Raw genomic sequence first — 19,826 nt, 5'->3', positions numbered from 1 at the left:
GCTTCTAATACCGCAGCGCGCATGGGCGAGCGCCGCCGCGTCGACGTTCGCGATTGGCTCCGCGGTGCGCCGCGTCACCCAATCGCGCGCCGCTGTAGGGCCCCGCCAGCCAATGGGAGCGGCTCTTGCTCGAGGTGGCTCCCGATGCGCTGTGGACATTTGGAGCTCGGCGCCATTTCGCGTTTCTCCGGCGACTCTCGGCGGCCCCCGCGCGTCGTCGTCGTTTTGTCGTCTTGCCTCCGTCTCCTCTCCGTCTCCCCTCCGTCTACTCCTCTTCGCGAGCGTCGTTGACGACAAACGCGGCCATCATGTTGAAGTTCTTCGGCGGCGGCGGCGGCAAGAGCAAGACGTCCGTGACGCCGCAGGAGGCGCTGCAGAAGCTGCGCGAGACGGAGGAGATGCTCGCCAAGAAGCAGGAGTTCCTCGAGAAGAAGATCGACACCGAGATCGCCACGGCGCGCAAGAACGGCACCAAGAACAAGCGCGGTGAGGACGCGGGGGAGACGCGGGGACAGGGGGGGAGAGATGGTGGGGTGACACACGCGGGGATAAGGTGACACCGGAAGACGGGGTGAGACACGGGGACATTGTGGGTGAGACACGGGGACATTGTGGATGAGACACGGGGACATTGTGGGTGAGACACGGGGACATTGTGGGTGAGACACGGGGACATTGTGGGTGAGACACGGGGACATTGTGGGTGAGACACGGGGACATTGTGGGTGAGACACGGGGACATTGTGGGTGAGACACGGGGACATTGTGGGTGAGACACGGGGACATTGTGGGTGAGACACGGGGACATTGTGGGTGAGACACGGGGACATTGTGGGTGAGACACGGGGACATTGTGGGTGAGACACGGGGACATTGTGGGTGAGACACGGGGACGGGGGACATTGTGGGTGAGACACGGGGGGATGGGGGACATTGTGGGTGAGACACGGGGGGATGGGAGATCGTGGGTGAGACACGGGGAGAGGGGACATTGTGGGTGAGACACGGGGACATTGTGGGTGAGACACGGGGAGAGGGGAGATCGTGGGTGAGACACGGGGACATTGTGGGTGAAACACGGGGAGAGGGGACATTGTGGGTGAGACACGGGGAGATTGTGGGTGAGACACGGGGAGAGGGGGCATTGTGGGTGAGACACGGGGAGATTGTGGGTGAGACACGGGGAGAGGGGGCATTGTGGGTGAGACACGGGGAGATTGTGGGTGAGACACGGGGAGAGGGGACTTTGTGGGTGAGACATGGGGACAGGGGAGATTGTGGGTGAGACAGCGAGGCTGGGTCGAGAGACAAGGGGAAGAGCAATGGAGAGGGCGGGTGAGAGACGGCGACATGGAGACAGGTGGACGGGGATATACGAAAGGGTTTGAGAAGAGACAACAGGGATATGGGGAGACGCGAGAAAGCGGGGGTGGGGGGGGGGGACACGCAGGGCTACGGGGAGACACGAGGATAGACGTGGGGAGACGTCTGGGCACAGGGGGAGACATGGAGACACGGGGGGGACCTGAGGACATGAAGACGGAGGATGACCCTCATGGCGGTACCCCGGATTGATTGGTACCCCGGATTGATTGGTACCCCGGATTGATTGGTACCCCAGTCGCGGAGTGAAGTACACCCCTGGAAAAGAAGTGTCCCAGAAGTAAAATATGTAATTGCCTCGGCCATTTAGTATTGTTTAGTACCCCGGGAGACCGCCATAAGGGACATACGTCGAGGCATGGGGAGGAGACACGGCAACTACATAACACATTGGGACGTAGCTACAGGTGGAGACAGCACGGAAACCTAACACAGGATAGACGGCACATGCTGTCAACATGGACACAGATTCATGGGAATATATGGACAGAGGGAAACACGGGCGCACGGTTCGAGTTGGTCACTTAGTGGTTTGTATACATTGCGGGCGGACGTGCTGGAGGAGGCTGTCACATGACTAGCTACGTGGGCTGACGTTCACTCACATTACATTGACGTACGTCTACAATAACTTATTTTTTATTTTCCTTGTTTATCTGGGGCTCTAACTGTAAAATCATTCGCTGGATAATAAAGGGGTTAGAATGACAATGCAGAGGGGTACACGGGAAGCGACGCGCGCTCGTGAGAGTTGGTCGGCGACCCGGGAAGACACGGGGGTGGTGCCGTATGTATGTTGGAACTTCTTTTGCACCGTACGTAGCCGACCCTGCTTCAGCGGAGGTGCAGGGGATGGACAACTGATGGCTGGCGTTTGACGTTGAGACCTATGGGGCGGTTCGCTTACCCCTGGCTAGACACTGTGGTACGTGGAGACGTGGAGACTCGACGGCAAATGGAGAGACGGGAGGGCAAGGGACGTGACACAGACAGGTACATAGGTAGTATAAGGGAGGGGTACCGGTAGAGATGGGTCGAAACGCCGTGGGTTTTGAGAAACAACAAGTTGGGAATATTTACTGTTACGGCGCGGGTGGGTGTCGGAGGGAGCCACGGGGTCGAATCGCGTGGGCGCAGCGAGAGAGGAGGAGGTGGACCGGGGGCGGGCTGGAGGAGGTTGCGAGAGTCGTGAGTGTGTGAACCAGTGCCTCCCGGCTGGATTGGTGAGTGTGTGAACCACAGTGCCTCCCGGCTGGATTGGTGAGTGTGTGAACCACAGTGCCTCCCGGCTGGATTGGTGAGTGTGTGAACCACAGTGCCTCCCGGCTGGATTGGTGAGTGTGTGAACCACAGTGCCTCCCGGTTGGATTGGTGAGTGTGTGAACCACAGTGCCTCCCGGCTGGATTGGTGAGTGTGTGAACCACAGTGCCTCCCGGCTGGATTGGTGAGTGTGTGAACCACAGTGCCTCCCGGCTGGATTGGTGAGTGTGTGAACCAGAGTGCCTCCCGGCTGGATTGGTGAGTGTGTGAACCACAGTGGCTCCCGGCTGGATTGGTGAGTGTGTGAACCACAGTGCCTCCCGGCTGGATTGGTGAGTGTGTGAACCACAGTGCCTCCCGGCTGGATCGGTGAGTGTGTGAACCACAGTGCCTCCCGGCTGGATCGGTGAGTGTGTGAACCACAGTGCCTCCCGGCTGGATTGGTGAGTGTGTGAACCAGAGTGCCTCCCGGCTGGATTGGTGAGTGTGTGAACCACAGTGCCTCCCGGCTGGATTGGAGAGTGTGTGAACCACAGTGCCTCCCGGCTGGGTCGGTGAGTGTGTGAACCACAGTGCCTCCCGGCTGGATTGGTGAGTGTGTGAACCACAGTGCCTCCCGGCTGGATTGGTGAGTGTGTGAACCACAGTGCCTCCCGGCTGGATCGGTGAGTGTGTGAACCACAGTGCCTCCCGGCTGGATTGGTGAGTGTGTAAACCAGAGTGCCTCCCGGCTGGATTGGTGAGTGTGTGAACCACAGTGCCTCCCGGCTGGATTGGTGAGTGTGTGAACCACAGTGCCTCCCGGCTGGATTGGTGAGTGTGTGAACCACAGTGCCTCCCGGCTGGGTCGGTGAGTGTGTGAACCACAGTGCCTCCCGGCTGGATTGGTGAGTGTGAACCACAGTGCCTCCCACCTGGGTCGGTGAGTGTGTGAACCACAGTGCCTCCCGGCTGGATTGGTGAGTGTGTGAACCACAGTGCCTCCTGGCTGGGTCGGTGAGTAGATATTGAACTGTGATGTTCCAGCTGGATTTTCATCTCAGACTCTACCTTTGTGAAAGAGACTGCTGCGGTCTCTTTGTACGCTCGCCTGGTCATACACAATATGATTGAACCCAGCCTTGAACATGTGGCTTGTTGGCAACTTGTGGATTTGTACACGTGGTCTAAGGGGGCTGCATGAAGTGATGTTTCCGTACAGATTCAACTAAATTGTAATGCGAGGTAAGGTACACAGGAGGTGTGTATTCATGTGACATCACGGCACATTTGTCACCTCTATGGCCCGTGTGGCATATCAATGGCGCAATCCGTGTTTAATCAGTAATGAGAACACCCGAAGCGATGCGTTGTGCAACTCTCCACAGGTCTCTTGGTCTGTGGTTTTACGTCACAAAGTGGCTCTTCGTTCTACTCGCTGAGATGTCAGTGCCTTGTGCACATTCTCGAATACAACAACATCAACCACCGTTTGCACTCGGTGGTGGTGACATCACCACATCGCTCATGCCATTTAAAACACTTGCTCACACACAAACAAACTGAAAAACTCCCTTTGACATTGTATAGCTTATTGGGGGGGTAAGTGTAGGCAGTGAACTGACGTGATATACGAAGGAGTTGTGAGGGCAGCGCCACAACCAGCTGCCTTTGTTTCCCCAGTGCTGATGTTTACTGGTCACGCCGGGTACTTATTTAAGTGTGGGTCAACCTTAAATTGTAATAATTTTGGGGCCCGTAGAGTGAAATTTAGGAGGCTCAAGATTGGACGCGTTGGAGGGAGTTGGAGCCAAAGACCTTTCCATTGGACATAGGACAAAGGAATTGAAGCCTTAGTCGCAAGAGTAGTCACATTCTCTGAGGTCAGGTCAGATCTATTAGGTTGATACTGAAACCTGGGGCACAGTGACCCAATCCAAATTATGTTCAAGCGTTGGGTACTGCTTATATACCTATAAAGAGCCCTGAGTCAGTGGAATAGCCTTCATGTTTTCTGTTACAATGAGAATTCTGTTCATAGGATGACCACTGTAGAAAAACCATGAATGGGAGCAATCTCATCAGGTATTATTTAACTGATGCACCCCAGAGAGAGATGATGATTATCTGCTGAAGGAGTCAGTCCTGGCCAGGATTTTGACTCTAAACCTTGAGATCATGAGCACTCTGCAAAAGAAAGAGTGAGCGTGTTTATTTGTTGCACTGTTTTAGCTGCATCTGGATGGAACAGGAACGGCTGGTCTGTGGGAAATGTAAAGTGAGTCTTAAGAATTGACAAAACAACGTTTTGTATCTGAAGCTACAAGTGGACAGTGGGAAGGTGTGTACATTAACATGACGCGGGCGTGTATGATATCATGTGGCCATTGCTCCATCCAAGCCTGGTTTGTCCAGATTGTAATGACATCGACTGAGGTGAAGGTGTGGACCATTACAAATTAAATGCAGCTTCCTGTACCCAGCAGATAGTTCAGTGGTGTCATCCATTTGACAAGGAAGAAATGGTAAATCACCGGGTGTCTTTGTTGTTTTTTTATATTTTTTTAATGCCATTTATATCCTAGTTATGCTGTCCTTCATTCCATGAATCAAACATCCTTCCAGAACAACAGGCAGAGCCTCACATTGGCAATGCAGAAACATCCATTATTCTACTGTACTTCTATGCTCCCTTGTCTATGCTCCCCACCTTCACAAGTCTGCACCGAGTATGGTCAAACTACCGTCACAACCCGCATGCCTGCATGGCATAGGGGGACCCTCATTCACCAGTGAGTTGACCGGTTGTACTTGATCAACGGCAGCGTGCCTCTTTCCCCTTGTTTTGGAGTGGGTGCTGCAACCCCAGAGAGCAGGCTCCACGAGGGGGCAGCAAGCACAGCTCTTGCCACCTGCCACATGGGTCTCGCCTCCGCTGTAGAAAGAGCACACAGTGTGAAATAGTCAACATTGTGCAATCTGGAGAGACAGTGGCAGGTGTGGGCCTCCGTGGTGGTAGTGGTCACACCACCGTCTTTACGCTACGCTGGACTCGATGGGTGCCCCATAAAAGCACACGTTCCAAACAGTGGAGACTGAATGGAGGATCTCTGTGTACTAGAGACGTGTAATGGGCTTTAACTACTTCACATCAGCAGCATGCGTCACAGGAGTTGAATTACTCGTTTCACTGATGATGATCGTAGGTATGTGAATGTTTAGCCTTAAAGCACTTTACAGTTTTATGCTGACTGCCCGATGAGTAAAACTGGCCAACCTCTGGGCTGTTTTGTTTGGAGGTTTGTTTGAAGTATTGGGATATTCCTAATTATAAGCTCATATACAGCTATATTTGAAAATTTCCTCTCAGTAGGTCTTTTAAAACAATTTACATCACTCAGTCTTTTTTATTTGTATTAAATGCACTCCGTTTGTCTGTATTATTCTGTAGGGTGGTGCCGTTTCATAGTCCTTGGATCTGAATCGGAAGGTTTCGAGTTAAAATGCTCAGTATGGGTCTACTAAACCCATCATCCTTCCAGGTACAATACGTTTGTCTCTCTTTGTGGGAAATGAACAGTTCTTGCCTCCGTGGGGAGACTGCCAACCACCAAGAATGTGGAATTTTCACCATTGCCGTCGGGCTGCCAACAGACATCGCCACACCGCCACCACATTTGTTTGAGCTAGATAATTGTAGTTTTTGACACTGAGTCTTAGGGAATGGGTCTGTAGCTTTTGAGCAGGGAGACCCTTCGACATGATATTAGTCTTTATGTACCATGTGCCAGCAGAGGGCAGTTCAGCAAACTTAATTGTCCCGTACTATGTTCAATCTATACTCCCCACCTTAACCCACCCCCGCTCTGGCAAGTGTGGTGATGTATTTATAACCCTCGTGACCCACATGGCGTGGAGTGCCCTCATCCAGTAGTTGGTTGACAAAAAGAGCATTTGGCCCCCGAGTCTTTATGCGTCGAAGGCGCTGTGGGTTGAGGAATGCAGCTCAGGGCGTTGGTAGCAGGGTGGGCACTTGAAACGCCTCTTGTGAATTAAGAGGCAACGATTGACACTGTGGGATGCTCTTTAAAAACCCCAACCTTTTGCAGGTTGTCGTTTCCGTGCATTATGCCGCCGTGATTGTCAGTCGCGCTAGAGGGAGGCGTTCTGCCATGGCGATTAGGTGAAAGAAGAAAACCTACCCCCGCTTTATTTTCGCTCTTTGGCAGTGTAAGCACAGGATGTTCATCGTGACATGCTGCTGCGCGACTGCCTCGAGGATTAATATGCGCATAACGCTCATCTAAAATGCGAGCGCGTCACGAAGCTGGCACTACAATTACCCGTGGAGTGGTGTATTGTTGTTAGCAATGATTCATGTCATAAGGGGCAAGTGGTACGAGTGCCTGCCCTGATCCCCCTAGGTCAACTCGGGTTAAAATATGTAATTCATGCAATTGTGTGGTCAGAAATATCAGTGCTGGTGAGACTTGTGTTGTGCAGTTGAATCACCTATTTGTTAATATACTCGGAAATCTTTCCCAAATGGTCTGAACTTGGGTTCTTTGTTTCCGAGTGTGCGTGTGGAATAGTGTCGTTGCAGAGCTACAAAGCCAGCAGCCCGGGTTTGATTTCTTGGCCATGATATGCAACAACAGTGGTGCTTACGAGGCTAACGAGGAGACGAACGTGGTGGTGCGTGTGCACGAATCTATAAATGTGACTGTGTGCGTGTGCTGTCCATCTGCAGTCGCTCTCGCTGCGCTCAAGCGTAAGAAGCGCTACGAGAAGCAGCTGGCACAGATCGACGGCACGCTGTCCACCATCGAGTTCCAGCGCGAGGCGCTCGAGAACGCCAACACCAACACCGAGGTGCTCAAGACGATGGGCTTCGCCGCCAAGGCCATGAAGAATGCGCACCAGAACATGTAAGATGGCACAACGCAGCGCTCGCACTCACCACTCTCTCCTACTTGTGATACACAGCGCTCACACTCACCACTCCTACTTGTGATACACAGCGCTCACACTCACCACTCTCCTACTTGTGATACACAGCGTTCACACACACCTCTCCTACTTGTGATACACAGCGCTCACACTCACCACTCTCCTACTTGTGATACACAGCGCTCACACTCACCACTCTCCTACTTGTGACACACAGCGCTCGCACTCACCACTCTCCTACTTGTGATACACAGCGTTCACACACACCTCTCCTACTTGTGATACACAGCGCTCACACTCACCACTCTCCTACTTGTGATACACAGCGCTCACACTCACCACTCCTACTTGTGATACACAGCGCTCACACTCACCACTCCTATTTGTGACACACAACGCTCACACTCACCACTCCTACTTGTGACACACAACGCTCACACTCACCATGCTCTCCTACTTGTGATACACAGCGCTTACACTCACCACTCCTACTTGTGATACACAGCGCTCACACTCGCCATGCTCTCCTACTTGTGACACACAACGCTCAAACTCACCACTCCTACTTGTGACACACAGCGCTCACACTCACCACTCTCCTACTTGTGATACACAGCGCTCACACTCACCACTCCTACTTGTGATACACGGCGCTCACACTACCACTTTCTCCTACTTGTGACACACGGCGCTCACACTACCACTTTCTCCTACTTGTGATACACAGCACTCACACTCACCACTCCTACTTGTGATATACAACACTCACACTCACCACTCTCTCCTACATGTGACACACAACGCTCACACTCACCACTCTCTCCTACTTGTGATACACAGCACTCACACTCACCACTCCTGCTTGTGATACACAACGCTCACACTCACCACTCCTACTTGTGACACACAACGCTCACACTCACCACTCCTACTTGTGATACACAGCGCTCACCACTCACCACTCTCCTACTTGTGACACACAACGCTCACACTCACCACTCCTACTTGTGACACACAACGCTCACACTCACCACTCCTACTTGTGACACACAGCGCTCACACTCACCACTCCTACTTGTGACACACAACGCTCACACTCACCACTCCTACTTGTGACACACAATGCTCACACTCACCACTCCTACTTGTGACACACAACGCTCACACTCACCACTCCTACTTGTGACACACAGCGCTCACACTCACCACTCCTACTTGTGACACACAACGCTCACACTCACCACTCCTACTTGTGACACACAATGCTCACACTCACCACTCCTACTTGTGACACACAACGCTCACACTCACCACTCCTACTTGTGACACACAACGCTCACACTCACCACTCCTACTTGTGACACACAACGCTCACACTCACCACTCCTATTTGTGACACACAACGCTCACGCTCACCACTCCTACTTGTGACACACAGCACTCACACTCACCACTCTCCTACTTGTGACACACAACGCTCACACTCACCACTCCTTCTTGTGACACACAACGCTCACACTCACCACTCCTACTTGTGACACACAGCGCTCACACTCACCACTCCTACTTGTGATACACAGCGCTCACACTCACCACTCCTACTTGTGATACACAACGCTCACACCCACCATGCTCTCCTACTTGTGACACACAACGCTGACACTCACCCCTCCTACTTGTGATACACAGCGCTCACACTCACCACTCCTACTTGTGACACACAACGCTCACACTCACCATGCTCTCCTACTTGTGACACACAACGCTCACACTCACCACTCCTACTTGTGACACACAACGCTCACACTCACCATGCTCTCCTACTTGTGATACACAGCGCTTACACTCACCATTCCTACTTGTGATACACAGCGCTCACACTCACCATGCTCTCCTACTTGTGACACACAACGCTCACACTCACCACTCTCTCCTACTTGTGATACACAGCACTCACACTCACCACTCTCCTACTTGTGATACACAGCGCTCACACTCACCACTCCTACTTGTGACACAACGCTCACACTCACCACTCCTACTTGTGACACACAGCGCTCACACTCACCACTCTCCTACTTGTGACACACAACGCTCACACTCACCACTCCTACTTGTGACACACAACGCTCACACTCACCACTCCTACTTGTGACACACAGCGCTCACACTCACCACTCTCCTACTTGTGACACACAACGCTCACACTCACCACTCCTACTTGTGACACACAGCGCTCACACTCACCACTCCTACTTGTGATACACAGCGCTCACACTCACCATGCTCTCCTACTTGTGACACACAACGTTCACACTCACCACTCCTACTTGTGACACACAACGCTCACACTCACCATGCTCTCCTACTTGTGATACACAGCGCTTACACTCACCACTCCTACTTGTGATACACAGCGCTCACACTCGCCATGCTCTCCTACTTGTGACACACAACGCTCACACTCGCCACTCTCTCCTACTTGTGATACAGCGCTCACACTCACCACTCTCCTACTTGTGACACACAACGCTCACACTCACCACTCCTACTTGTGATACACAGCGCTCATACTCACCACTCTCTTACTTGTGACACAACGCTCACACTCACCACTCTCCTACTTGTGATACACAGCGCTCACACTCACCACTCCTACTTGTGACACACAGCGCTCACACTCACCACTCCTACTTGTGACACACGGCGCTAGCACTACCACTTTCTCCTACTTGTGATACACAGCGCTCATACTCACCACTCCTACTTGTGACACACAGCGCTCACACTCACCACTCCTACTTGTGACACACAACGCTCACACTCACCACTCCTACTTGTGACACACAACGCTCACACTCACCATGCTCTCCTACTTGTGATACACAACGCTCACACTCACCACTCCTACTTGTGACACACAACGCTCACACTCACCATGCTCTCCTACTTGTGATACACAGCGCTAACACTCACCACTCCTACTTGTGATACACAGCGCTCACACTCACCATGCTCTCCTACTTGTGACACACAACGCTCACACTCACCACTCCTACTTGTGATACACAGCGCTCATACTCACCACTCTCCTACTTGTGACACAACGCTCACACTCACCATTCTCCTACTTGTGATACACAGCGCTCACACTCACCACTCCTACTTGTTACACACAGCGCTCACACTCACCACTCCTACTTGTCACACACGGCGCTCACACTACCACTTTCTCCTACTTGTGATACACAGCACTCACACTCACCACTCCTACTTGTGATATACAACACTCACACTCACCACTCTCTCCTACATGTGACACACAACGCTCACACTCACCACTCCTACTTGTGACACACAGCACTCACACTCACCACTCTCTTACTTGTGACACACAACGCTCACACTCACCACTCCTACTTGTGACACACAACGCTCACACTCACCATGCTCTCCTACTTGTGATACACAGCGCTTACACTCACCACTCCTACTTGTGACACACAGCACTCACACTCACCACTCTCCTACTTGTGATACACAGTGCTTACACTCACCACTCCTACTTGTGACACAACGCTCACACTCACCATGCTCTCCTACTTGTGACACACAACGTTCACACTCACCACTCCTACTTGTGACACACAACGCTCACACTCACCATGCTCTCCTACTTGTGATACACAGCGCTTACACTCACCACTCCTACTTGTGATACACAGCGCTCACACTCGCCATGCTCTCCTACTTGTGACACACAACGTTCACACTCACCACTCCTACTTGTGACACACAACGCTCACACTCACCATGCTCTCCTACTTGTGATACACAGCGCTTACACTCACCACTCCTACTTGTGACACACAACGCTCACACTCGCCACTCCTACTTGTGACACACAGCGCTCACACTTACCACTCTCCTACTTGTGACACACAACGCTCACACTCACCACTCCTACTTGTGACACACAGCGCTCACACTCACCATGCTCTCCTACTTGGGACACACAACGCTCACACTCACCACTCCTGCTTGTGACACACAACGCTCACACTCACCATGCTCTCCTACTTGTGATACACAACGCTTACACTCACCACTCCTACTTGTGATACACAGCGCTCACACTCACCATGCTCTCCTACTTGTGACACACAACGCTCACACTCGCCACTCTCTCCTACTTGTGATACACAGCACTCACACTCACCACTCTCCTACTTGTGATACACAGCGCTCACACTCACCACTCCTACTTGTGATACACAGCGCTCACACTCACCACGCCTACTTGTGACACAACGCTCACACTCACCACTCCTACTTGTGACACACAGCGCTCACACTCACCACTCCTACATGTGATACACAGCGTTCACACTCACCACTCCTACTTGTGACACACAGCGCTCACACTCACCACTCCTACTTGTGACACACAACGCTCACACTCACCACTCCTACTTGTGACACACAACGCTCACACTCACCACTCCTACTTGTGACACACAGCGCTCACACTCACCACTCTCCTACTTGTGACACACAACGCTCACACTCACCACTCCTACTTGTGACACACAGCGCTCACACTCACCACTCTCCTACTTGTGACACACAACGCTCACACTCACCACTCCTACTTGTGACACACAGCGCTCACACTCACCACTCCTACTTATGATACACAGCGCTCACACTCACCACTCCTACTTGTGACACACAACACTCACACTCACCACTCCTACTTGTGATACACAGCGCTCACACTCACCACTCCTACTTGTGACACACAACGCTCACACTCACCATGCTCTCCTACTTGTGACACACAACGCTCACACTCACCACTCCTACTTGTGATACACAGCGCTCACACTCACCACGCTCTCCTACTTGTGACACACAACGCTCACACTCACCACTCCTACTTGTGATACACAGCGCTCACACTCACCACGCTCTCCTACTTGTGACACACAACGCTCACACTCACCACTCCTACTTGTGATACACAGCGCTCACACTCACCACGCTCTCCTACTTGTGATGCACAGCGCTCACACTCACCACTCCTACTAGTGATACACAGCGCTCACACTCACCACTCCTACTTGTGACACACAACACTCACACTCACCATGCTCTCCTACTTGTGACACACAACACTCACACTCACCATGCTCTCCTACTTGTGATACACAGCGCTCACACTCACCATGCTCTCCTACTTGTGACACACAACGCTCACACTCACCACTCCTACTTGTGACACACAACGCTCACACTTTCCATGCTCTCCTACTTGTGACACACAACGCTCACACTCACCACTCCTACTTGTGACACACAACGCTCACACTCACCACTCCTACTTGTGACACACAACGCTCACACTTACCATGCTCTCCTACTTGTGACACACAACGCTCACACTCACCACTCCTACTTGTGACACACAACGCTCACACTCACCATGCTCTCCTACTTGTGATACACAGCGCTAACACTCACCACTCCTACTTGTGATACACAGCGCTCACACTCACCATGCTCTCCTACTTGTGACACACAACGCTCACACTCACCACTCCTACTTGTGATACACAGCGCTCATACTCACCACTCTCCTACTTGTGACACAACGCTCACACTCACCATTCTCCTACTTGTGATACACAGCGCTCACACTCACCACTCCTACTTGTTACACACAGCGCTCACACTCACCACTCCTACTTGCCACACACGGCGCTCACACTACCACTTTCTCCTACTTGTGATACACAGCACTCACACTCACCACTCCTACTTGTGATATACAACACTCACACTCACCACTCTCTCCTACATGTGACACACAACGCTCACACTCACCACTCTCTCCTACTTGTGATGCATACATCGCACGGACACTTGCCACACTCTGTAACTCTCGGAGAGTGTGTGCTGAGAACAGAGGGGAAAGTATCTACTGAGAGACAGAGGGGAGTGTCCGCTTTTTAATTTGTCAATACTCACGTGCTTGTGTAACGTTGCCGCATCTCCGCGCGTGTCCTTGGTGTCCAGGGACATAGACAAGGTGGACGAGCTCATGGGCGACATCCACGAACAGCAGGAGTTGGCGCAGGAGATCTCGGACGCCATCTCCAAGCCCGTCGGCTTCGGGGACGACATGGACGAGGTGACGAGTGCCCCTCCTCCCATGCTGTGTGTGTGTAACTGTGACTTGTGTGCCATCGTCTCACGCTGTGTGTGTGACTGTGTGACATCGTCTCGTTCTGTATGCGTGTGTACGTGTAACACCACCTCGTTCTGTGTGTGCGCGTGGCACTGTAACACTGTCTCATTCTGTGTGTGACTGTGTCGTATTTGTGTTTAGTTTGTTGTCCTTGCCCCACCTCCGATTAGCACGGTTGGCTACGTGAATTGCGAAATAAGTTCTACATACATACGTGTCTGTGTAACACCACCTCGTTCTGTGACTGTGTGTAACATAGTCTCATTCTGTGTGTGTTTGTGTGTATACACCACCTCGTTTTGTGATTGTGTTACCACAGTCTCGTTCTGTGTTTGCGTGTAACGCCATCTCGGTCTCTGTGTGTTTGTGTATCTGTGATGCGGTGCAGGACGAGCTCATGGCCGAGCTGGAGGAACTGGAGCAAGAGGAGCTGGACAAGGAGCTTCTGGAAGTGGGCGGCAGCCAGCTCCCCAGTGTGCCCACCGCCTCGCTGCCATCCCGGCCTGGTAACACAGACAAATACCCTTCGTGTAACCATGCAGACTGTTGGCGCCAGTGCTGTGTTATCGAGCACATACACACTGCATCTCCGATTAGCACGCTTGGCTACGTACGTCGCGAAATGAGTTTAACATACATACATACATAGCTACTGCACCAGACACCCATTTAAAGTTGAGTTGAGCTCAAGGAGGCCCAGGACTGGTGCAGATATTCATCGCTGTTGTTAGCAGTAAGTGGGAATTGAGCTCGGGTCACCAGGTTCGTAGCGTAGTGCGCTAAACACTATGCTGTCGCTCTCCACCTTCTCATTATGTATGTGTTTGTCTGAGCCTGGTATTTCTCACGTGCACACCCGTTCACTTGCGCACACATACATACTCTCACACGTACATACATTCTCACACACACATACATGCTCTCTCACTCGCATGCTCAATCTCGCATGTTCATGCACATTCACTTACTCTCACATGCTCTCTCACACGTGCTCACTAATGCATTTCCTGTTCCACTCACATACTCACAAACTCACACGTGTATGCTGTCACACACAAGCGTGAATGCTCCTACACACGCTCAATCATGCTGTTACACTCACATGCTTTCAGACTTTTTCCAAACAAACACGCTGGTCGTGGATAGCGCCGACTGCCACCACCCACACTTGTAATGCCACACAAGTCGAGATATTGTGATACTATCAGTATCATCTTGTCACATGGTGTGCTATACCAATCCAACTATTTTACGATGCCACGTGTGATGTCGTGACACCTACGCTATTTTATTTGGAAACGTGGTCCAATTCCGAGTTTTTTGGAAATGTGATTATTTGTTCATTGCTACAGGAAAACAAGGTGCCTTTTGTAAGCACCAGAGCAAGTTGATTTGCCATCTGTGTGGAGTTTGAGGAGTGACTCCCCATTCGAGGGGGTTTTTCTCTGGGCACTCCGGTGTCCCCCCTGATCCGAGAGGAACGATTCAAAAATGGATTTTTCCAAGCAAGGCCCTCGTTAACAAGTAGCGCTCAGTGAGGCTGGTTCTGCTAAAGTAAACAATTGTTGCCTTAGTTTAAACACAGTCTGATGGGTACTCATTTTTGTAAGCTTGCTTGAGCAGCCATCATTTTGGCCAGGTCACTTCTGAAAATAAGTTAATAAATCAGTAAGTAGGCTTTACCTGGTAAGAAAAAACATAGTTCAGTTTTATATGTATATATATTTAGAAGTGATTTGTTTACCTTTCCTATACCTTTCACTCCGATTTGTGATTTTGTATTGTTTGTTTTTGGAACGTTCTGACCCGCCCCGACTGGACATCTGTGAAAAAGAGCTTTATAGCTCATCGGATTCCTCCTGCAGTATAAATACATTCTGATTCTGATCCAGCCACCTTATGTGTGTGTGTGTTTGTTTTTTTGTTTGCGTTTACAAGCAGCCACCAAGAAAAGGGAAGAGGAAGATGATGATGACATGAGGGATTTGGCTGCCTGGGCCAACTGAGCCACCCCCTGCTCCCTCCACACCGTCCCAGGTCTCTTCCCAACCTTCCTCCTGGGCGCCACACCCCCACCCCCGCCCCTTCCTCCTGGGCAGTTTTCCCAATTCCTATGGGCAAGGAGGGCTCGGCTTGGCCCTTTGCAGCTCAACAAAAGGGAGCGCGTGTAGACCGTGCACCGAACTGCGTCAACGCTAGTGGCGAGAGATCACGGCGCGTGCTCTTACAAAAGAAAAGGGCCGTGGTGTGGAACACTTTTAACTTTTTGGCATTGAATCCTGTACCATGCATTTGTGTCGTGGTATGAATATTTAATTCACCGACCTTCACAATCAAAATATGACTGTAGCCCTATTAACTTGATGCTTTTAACATTCGGAAGCACGCCACCTACATTTGCAGCCAGAAGCAAAATGTTTCCCCCGAGTGCAGCGGCAAAGCAGAAGGTGTAAAGGCTTCTTATACAAGAGGAAGTAGCATGGTAATTTCAGTGATAATTTTAATCTAATTGACCAAATCCAAATGCCCTGTTAATGTGACCATGATCACCTATTCTTAAGGCTGCTTACCACCATCCTGCATATAAAAAACAACCAACAAAATTCAAATTGCATTTTCGAAGCCTGAAAAGGAGCCCAAAAACGTATACCCTTGTAGGTGAAAATACAGATAAGCATTGCGTGCCTTTGTTTCCCAGCGCCTTAAGCTAGATTTTTGAGTGTTGTGTACAAATGGCCAAGTAATCCTGTGCTGGAAACTTTATGCATTTCCCCCATATATGAGGCCAGGGGCTGTGAGACCAAGGCAAACATGTTTGCCTAAATTCTGTCACCAGAGTGTGGCCTGTCAAACAAATTAGGTTTTGGATTTACATTGAGTGCCTGAAATGCAGCAGCATCTCAAGGCACTGTACAAACCATGGAATGATAAGGGTCAGTCGTGGGGAAAACCAAAGCAAATTGGAAAAACATCCTGTTGGGTTGCCCTGCACAAACACCACGAGGCCCACTGAATGCAGTAAAGCAAGATCACAATTTATTATCCACTGTCATGATGGATTGTGGGTAATCGCCACAGTCCACCATGGCGGATGGCAATGTAAATATTAGACAACAAGTCAAGGGCCTGGTGGAGATTCTGTTTGCTACTATAAGTTGTATCCAGTGTGAGTCTGGTTTGTCTTTATGGTTTGCTGCTAAAGTCAGGTACTCAATTGTGCTCGATTCAATCCCAAATTGTTTTGAGTGCAACTTTGGTGTTGAAGAAAATTTCCCAGTTGCACCTATTAACATTCTTCAGCACTTTTGGAGTTGTCTATGGTTGAGTCCATTGCCAATCCAACTTGATCTAGTGACTCCAAATTGTTCCCGATTAAATTCCTAGTACCTCTTTATGTAATTCTAAGTTGCCTATCAACGCTGTATTTTTTTCCTAATTAAATTACGAGTTGCTCTCGCTTTCATTCCGGGTGGTTTCCTATTTAACTTAGTTGCTAGCTTAATAAATTACAACATGAACTTTATTTTTTTAAGGTCGAAGTTGCTGTTGGTTTAACTACAAGTTGCACCATGCACATTTCTTTAAAAACATTTTTACAGTTTAATATCAAGTTGGTTCCATTTTTATTGAAGTGTGATGGTGCCAAGCTGCTCCCTGGTGGGAGCTGAAGGGCTGTTCCGTACTCCCCCTGTAGTAGTTTCTCAACCCCTTCTCCCGTGCATGATAATTAATCACTCCCTCCACAACCCCCCCCCCCGAGTTTCTTGCGGTTGCGAAGCTTGATTGCTTGATTGGAACTTTTCTGGTGAAGGGAGAGGCGGCACCGACCGCGGTTGCTTATTAACGGATGGTGTCGGATCAAATCAATTTCTCGATAATGCAACAGTTTAATTTGGTCCTGGGCTATGGCATTTAAATCTGTATATATGAAATGTATTTTTTTTTCTTATAATTGCTGTTATTGTTAGATGTATTTTGCTATACGTACATTTTGCAATGTACAGCAGCAAAGCATGTATATAGTTACTCTTTGTAAATTAATCTGAATAAAAGTGTGCAACTTTACACTGACATTATGCTTCATTGTGCGAGTCATGAAATAAAATATTTTGAAATAAAATTCATCAATGGGCACATCAACTTAGGCAATGGCCCTGGCATGTTACACCACAGCGACCGGGGTACTGTAGGATTGTCAGAATATCCGGATTTTCTGACGACACAATCTGCAAAGCCATCACCCCAACCGTGAGGAAGGAGCCATCAGAGGATCCAATGAAAACCATCACCCTGCCACACATAGCAGGGGTAACCAAAACTATTTCCAAAAAAATGAACAAACACAAGATCCAGGTCCGATTTAACACAGTACGTAAAATTCGTAATCTGATTTTATTTGTGAAGGACTAGATTCCTGACATGCAATATCCCAGCGTCTACAAACTAAGCTGTATCTTCGGCAGCAGTTACATTGGGGAAACTAAGCGACATGTCTCGGACCGTGTTCGTGAGCATAAGGCAGATTTGAAACACGGTAGGACCAATACTTCTGCTGTGGCTGATCATTTTTATTATTGCGGCTGGCTCACGAAATTGATTTCTCTAAGACGATGGTACTTTGCAAGCCTACTGGCTATCAACAAAGATCCGTTCATGAAGCCATCCATATATACAGACAGACAATTTCAACCGAGAGGATGGTTATAGACTCGGCAATCATTGGAAAGATGTCATCAACCACTTTGGGTTATAACTTGTGTTTTCTTGTCAATCGACCTCCACCGTCAGCAGTGTGGTGTGTGGAGTGGGGTGCAGTGATTTCCTGGTGGCCCTTTGCTGCATTGGCATTGCTGCTGCATTGGCATTACTGCTGCTGCTGATACACTTGGGCTACGCCCTTTATAAACAGTTTGCCTTTAGAGGCTAACCCTTTTCCTGATGACGACCGCTTGTGTTGCGATCGAAACGTGGTATTTGTATTAACTTTATTTTTATTATAATTTTTCTATCTACGTGACTTTACTGAAAGAACCAAATAATATGAATTCCTGCAGCACGAAAGTTTTAAGTCGCTGCTACTACTGGGGAGTTTTTAATTTTCCATTTGTGCATCAGGTATCATCCGCATCTACTACCATAGTTTGTGCAGTGGATGCGGTTTAGGGTGGACCGTGAGCTTCGTGGAAGATCAAACCCCCGGGGATCTTCTGCGTTGGGGTTTTCACAACAAGGTGTTTGTGAGTTCCTTTGAACTCCGTTTCGCTCCCCAGGCTTCATCGGGATTGGATTCGCATTGTTTAAGGTGAAGTGCATGGGTCCAAAGGGCTTGGGGGTGACTTCAAGCGGTGACCATGGATGTTGTTGAGGTCCTGACGAGAATGGGAAGGCGACTGTTGTCCTCGATTCGCAGGACTTGCCGGAAGGTTGCAGCGTCGCGGCGATTGTTTGGGAGAGAGAGGTGGCGCCAGCACGGCCAGCCAGGGTGTCGGAGTCAACTGCAGCATTGCAGCGTTCAGCTTCACTCCGAGATAGGTCGGAGTGGGATCGTGTCGCACACTGTGTTTCCGCAGGTCACTTTCAGAGCGAGTTGCTCATTGTGGCTGGGATGCGGAGTGCGATGCAAAATAAATTCTCATGGCTCGGGGTGGGGGGTGGGGGTTGCGATCCGGGTGACAAATCAGCTCCGCTCCATCATCGCGCCCCTGCGGTGCATTGTAGAATTTAGGGCGGTGGGTTCGTGAAAAGTGCGATGGTGTCATGGGGTTATGGAAACTGTTAAACATTGCTTAGATTCATCTTCTTGGTTCTTTCGGTAAAGTCACGTAGAAGGGAAATAATAAAATAATAAAAATAAAACATAATAAAATAATTCTCACGACGTTTCGGCCACAACGCAAGCAGCCGTCCTCAGGTGAAGAACAGGTCTGTCGGAAAGACAGCGTCTGAATGGGCACCACCAGGCTTGGCAGCGTATATTTAAGCTGGGTTGGAGGGGGAAGGGGC

The 19,826-nt window shown here is 50.2% G+C and overlaps 1 protein-coding gene across 2 annotated transcripts; it reads left to right on the top strand.

Moving 5' to 3' along the window:
• The first annotated feature begins 14 nt into the window (after positions 1–14).
• On the top strand, positions 15–17,888 carry LOC144732387 (charged multivesicular body protein 4b-like). 2 transcript variants are annotated; one of them, XM_078613898.1, is made up of 5 exons: positions 15–486; positions 7,374–7,551; positions 13,652–13,766; positions 14,212–14,329; positions 15,765–17,888. In XM_078613898.1, the coding sequence occupies exons 1-5, from the start codon at positions 309–311 to the stop codon at positions 15,827–15,829; spliced, it is 654 nt and encodes a 217-aa protein (XP_078470024.1). In that variant the 5' UTR covers positions 15–308; the 3' UTR covers positions 15,830–17,888. The 2 variants fall into 2 exon arrangements, with proteins under 2 accessions (XP_078470024.1, XP_078470023.1); XM_078613897.1 differs by having other exon boundaries at positions 113–486; positions 15,762–17,888.
• Positions 17,889–19,826: the final 1,938 nt, after the last annotated feature.

Source organism: Lampetra planeri, chromosome 42, assembly GCF_965212315.1.
Source record: "Lampetra planeri chromosome 42, kcLamPlan1.2.h2, whole genome shotgun sequence".
Lineage (NCBI taxonomy): Eukaryota > Metazoa > Chordata > Hyperoartia > Petromyzontiformes > Petromyzontidae > Lampetra > Lampetra planeri.
The sequence above is the reverse complement of the archived record's forward strand: the minus strand, read 5'-3'. Positions and strand labels throughout refer to the sequence as shown.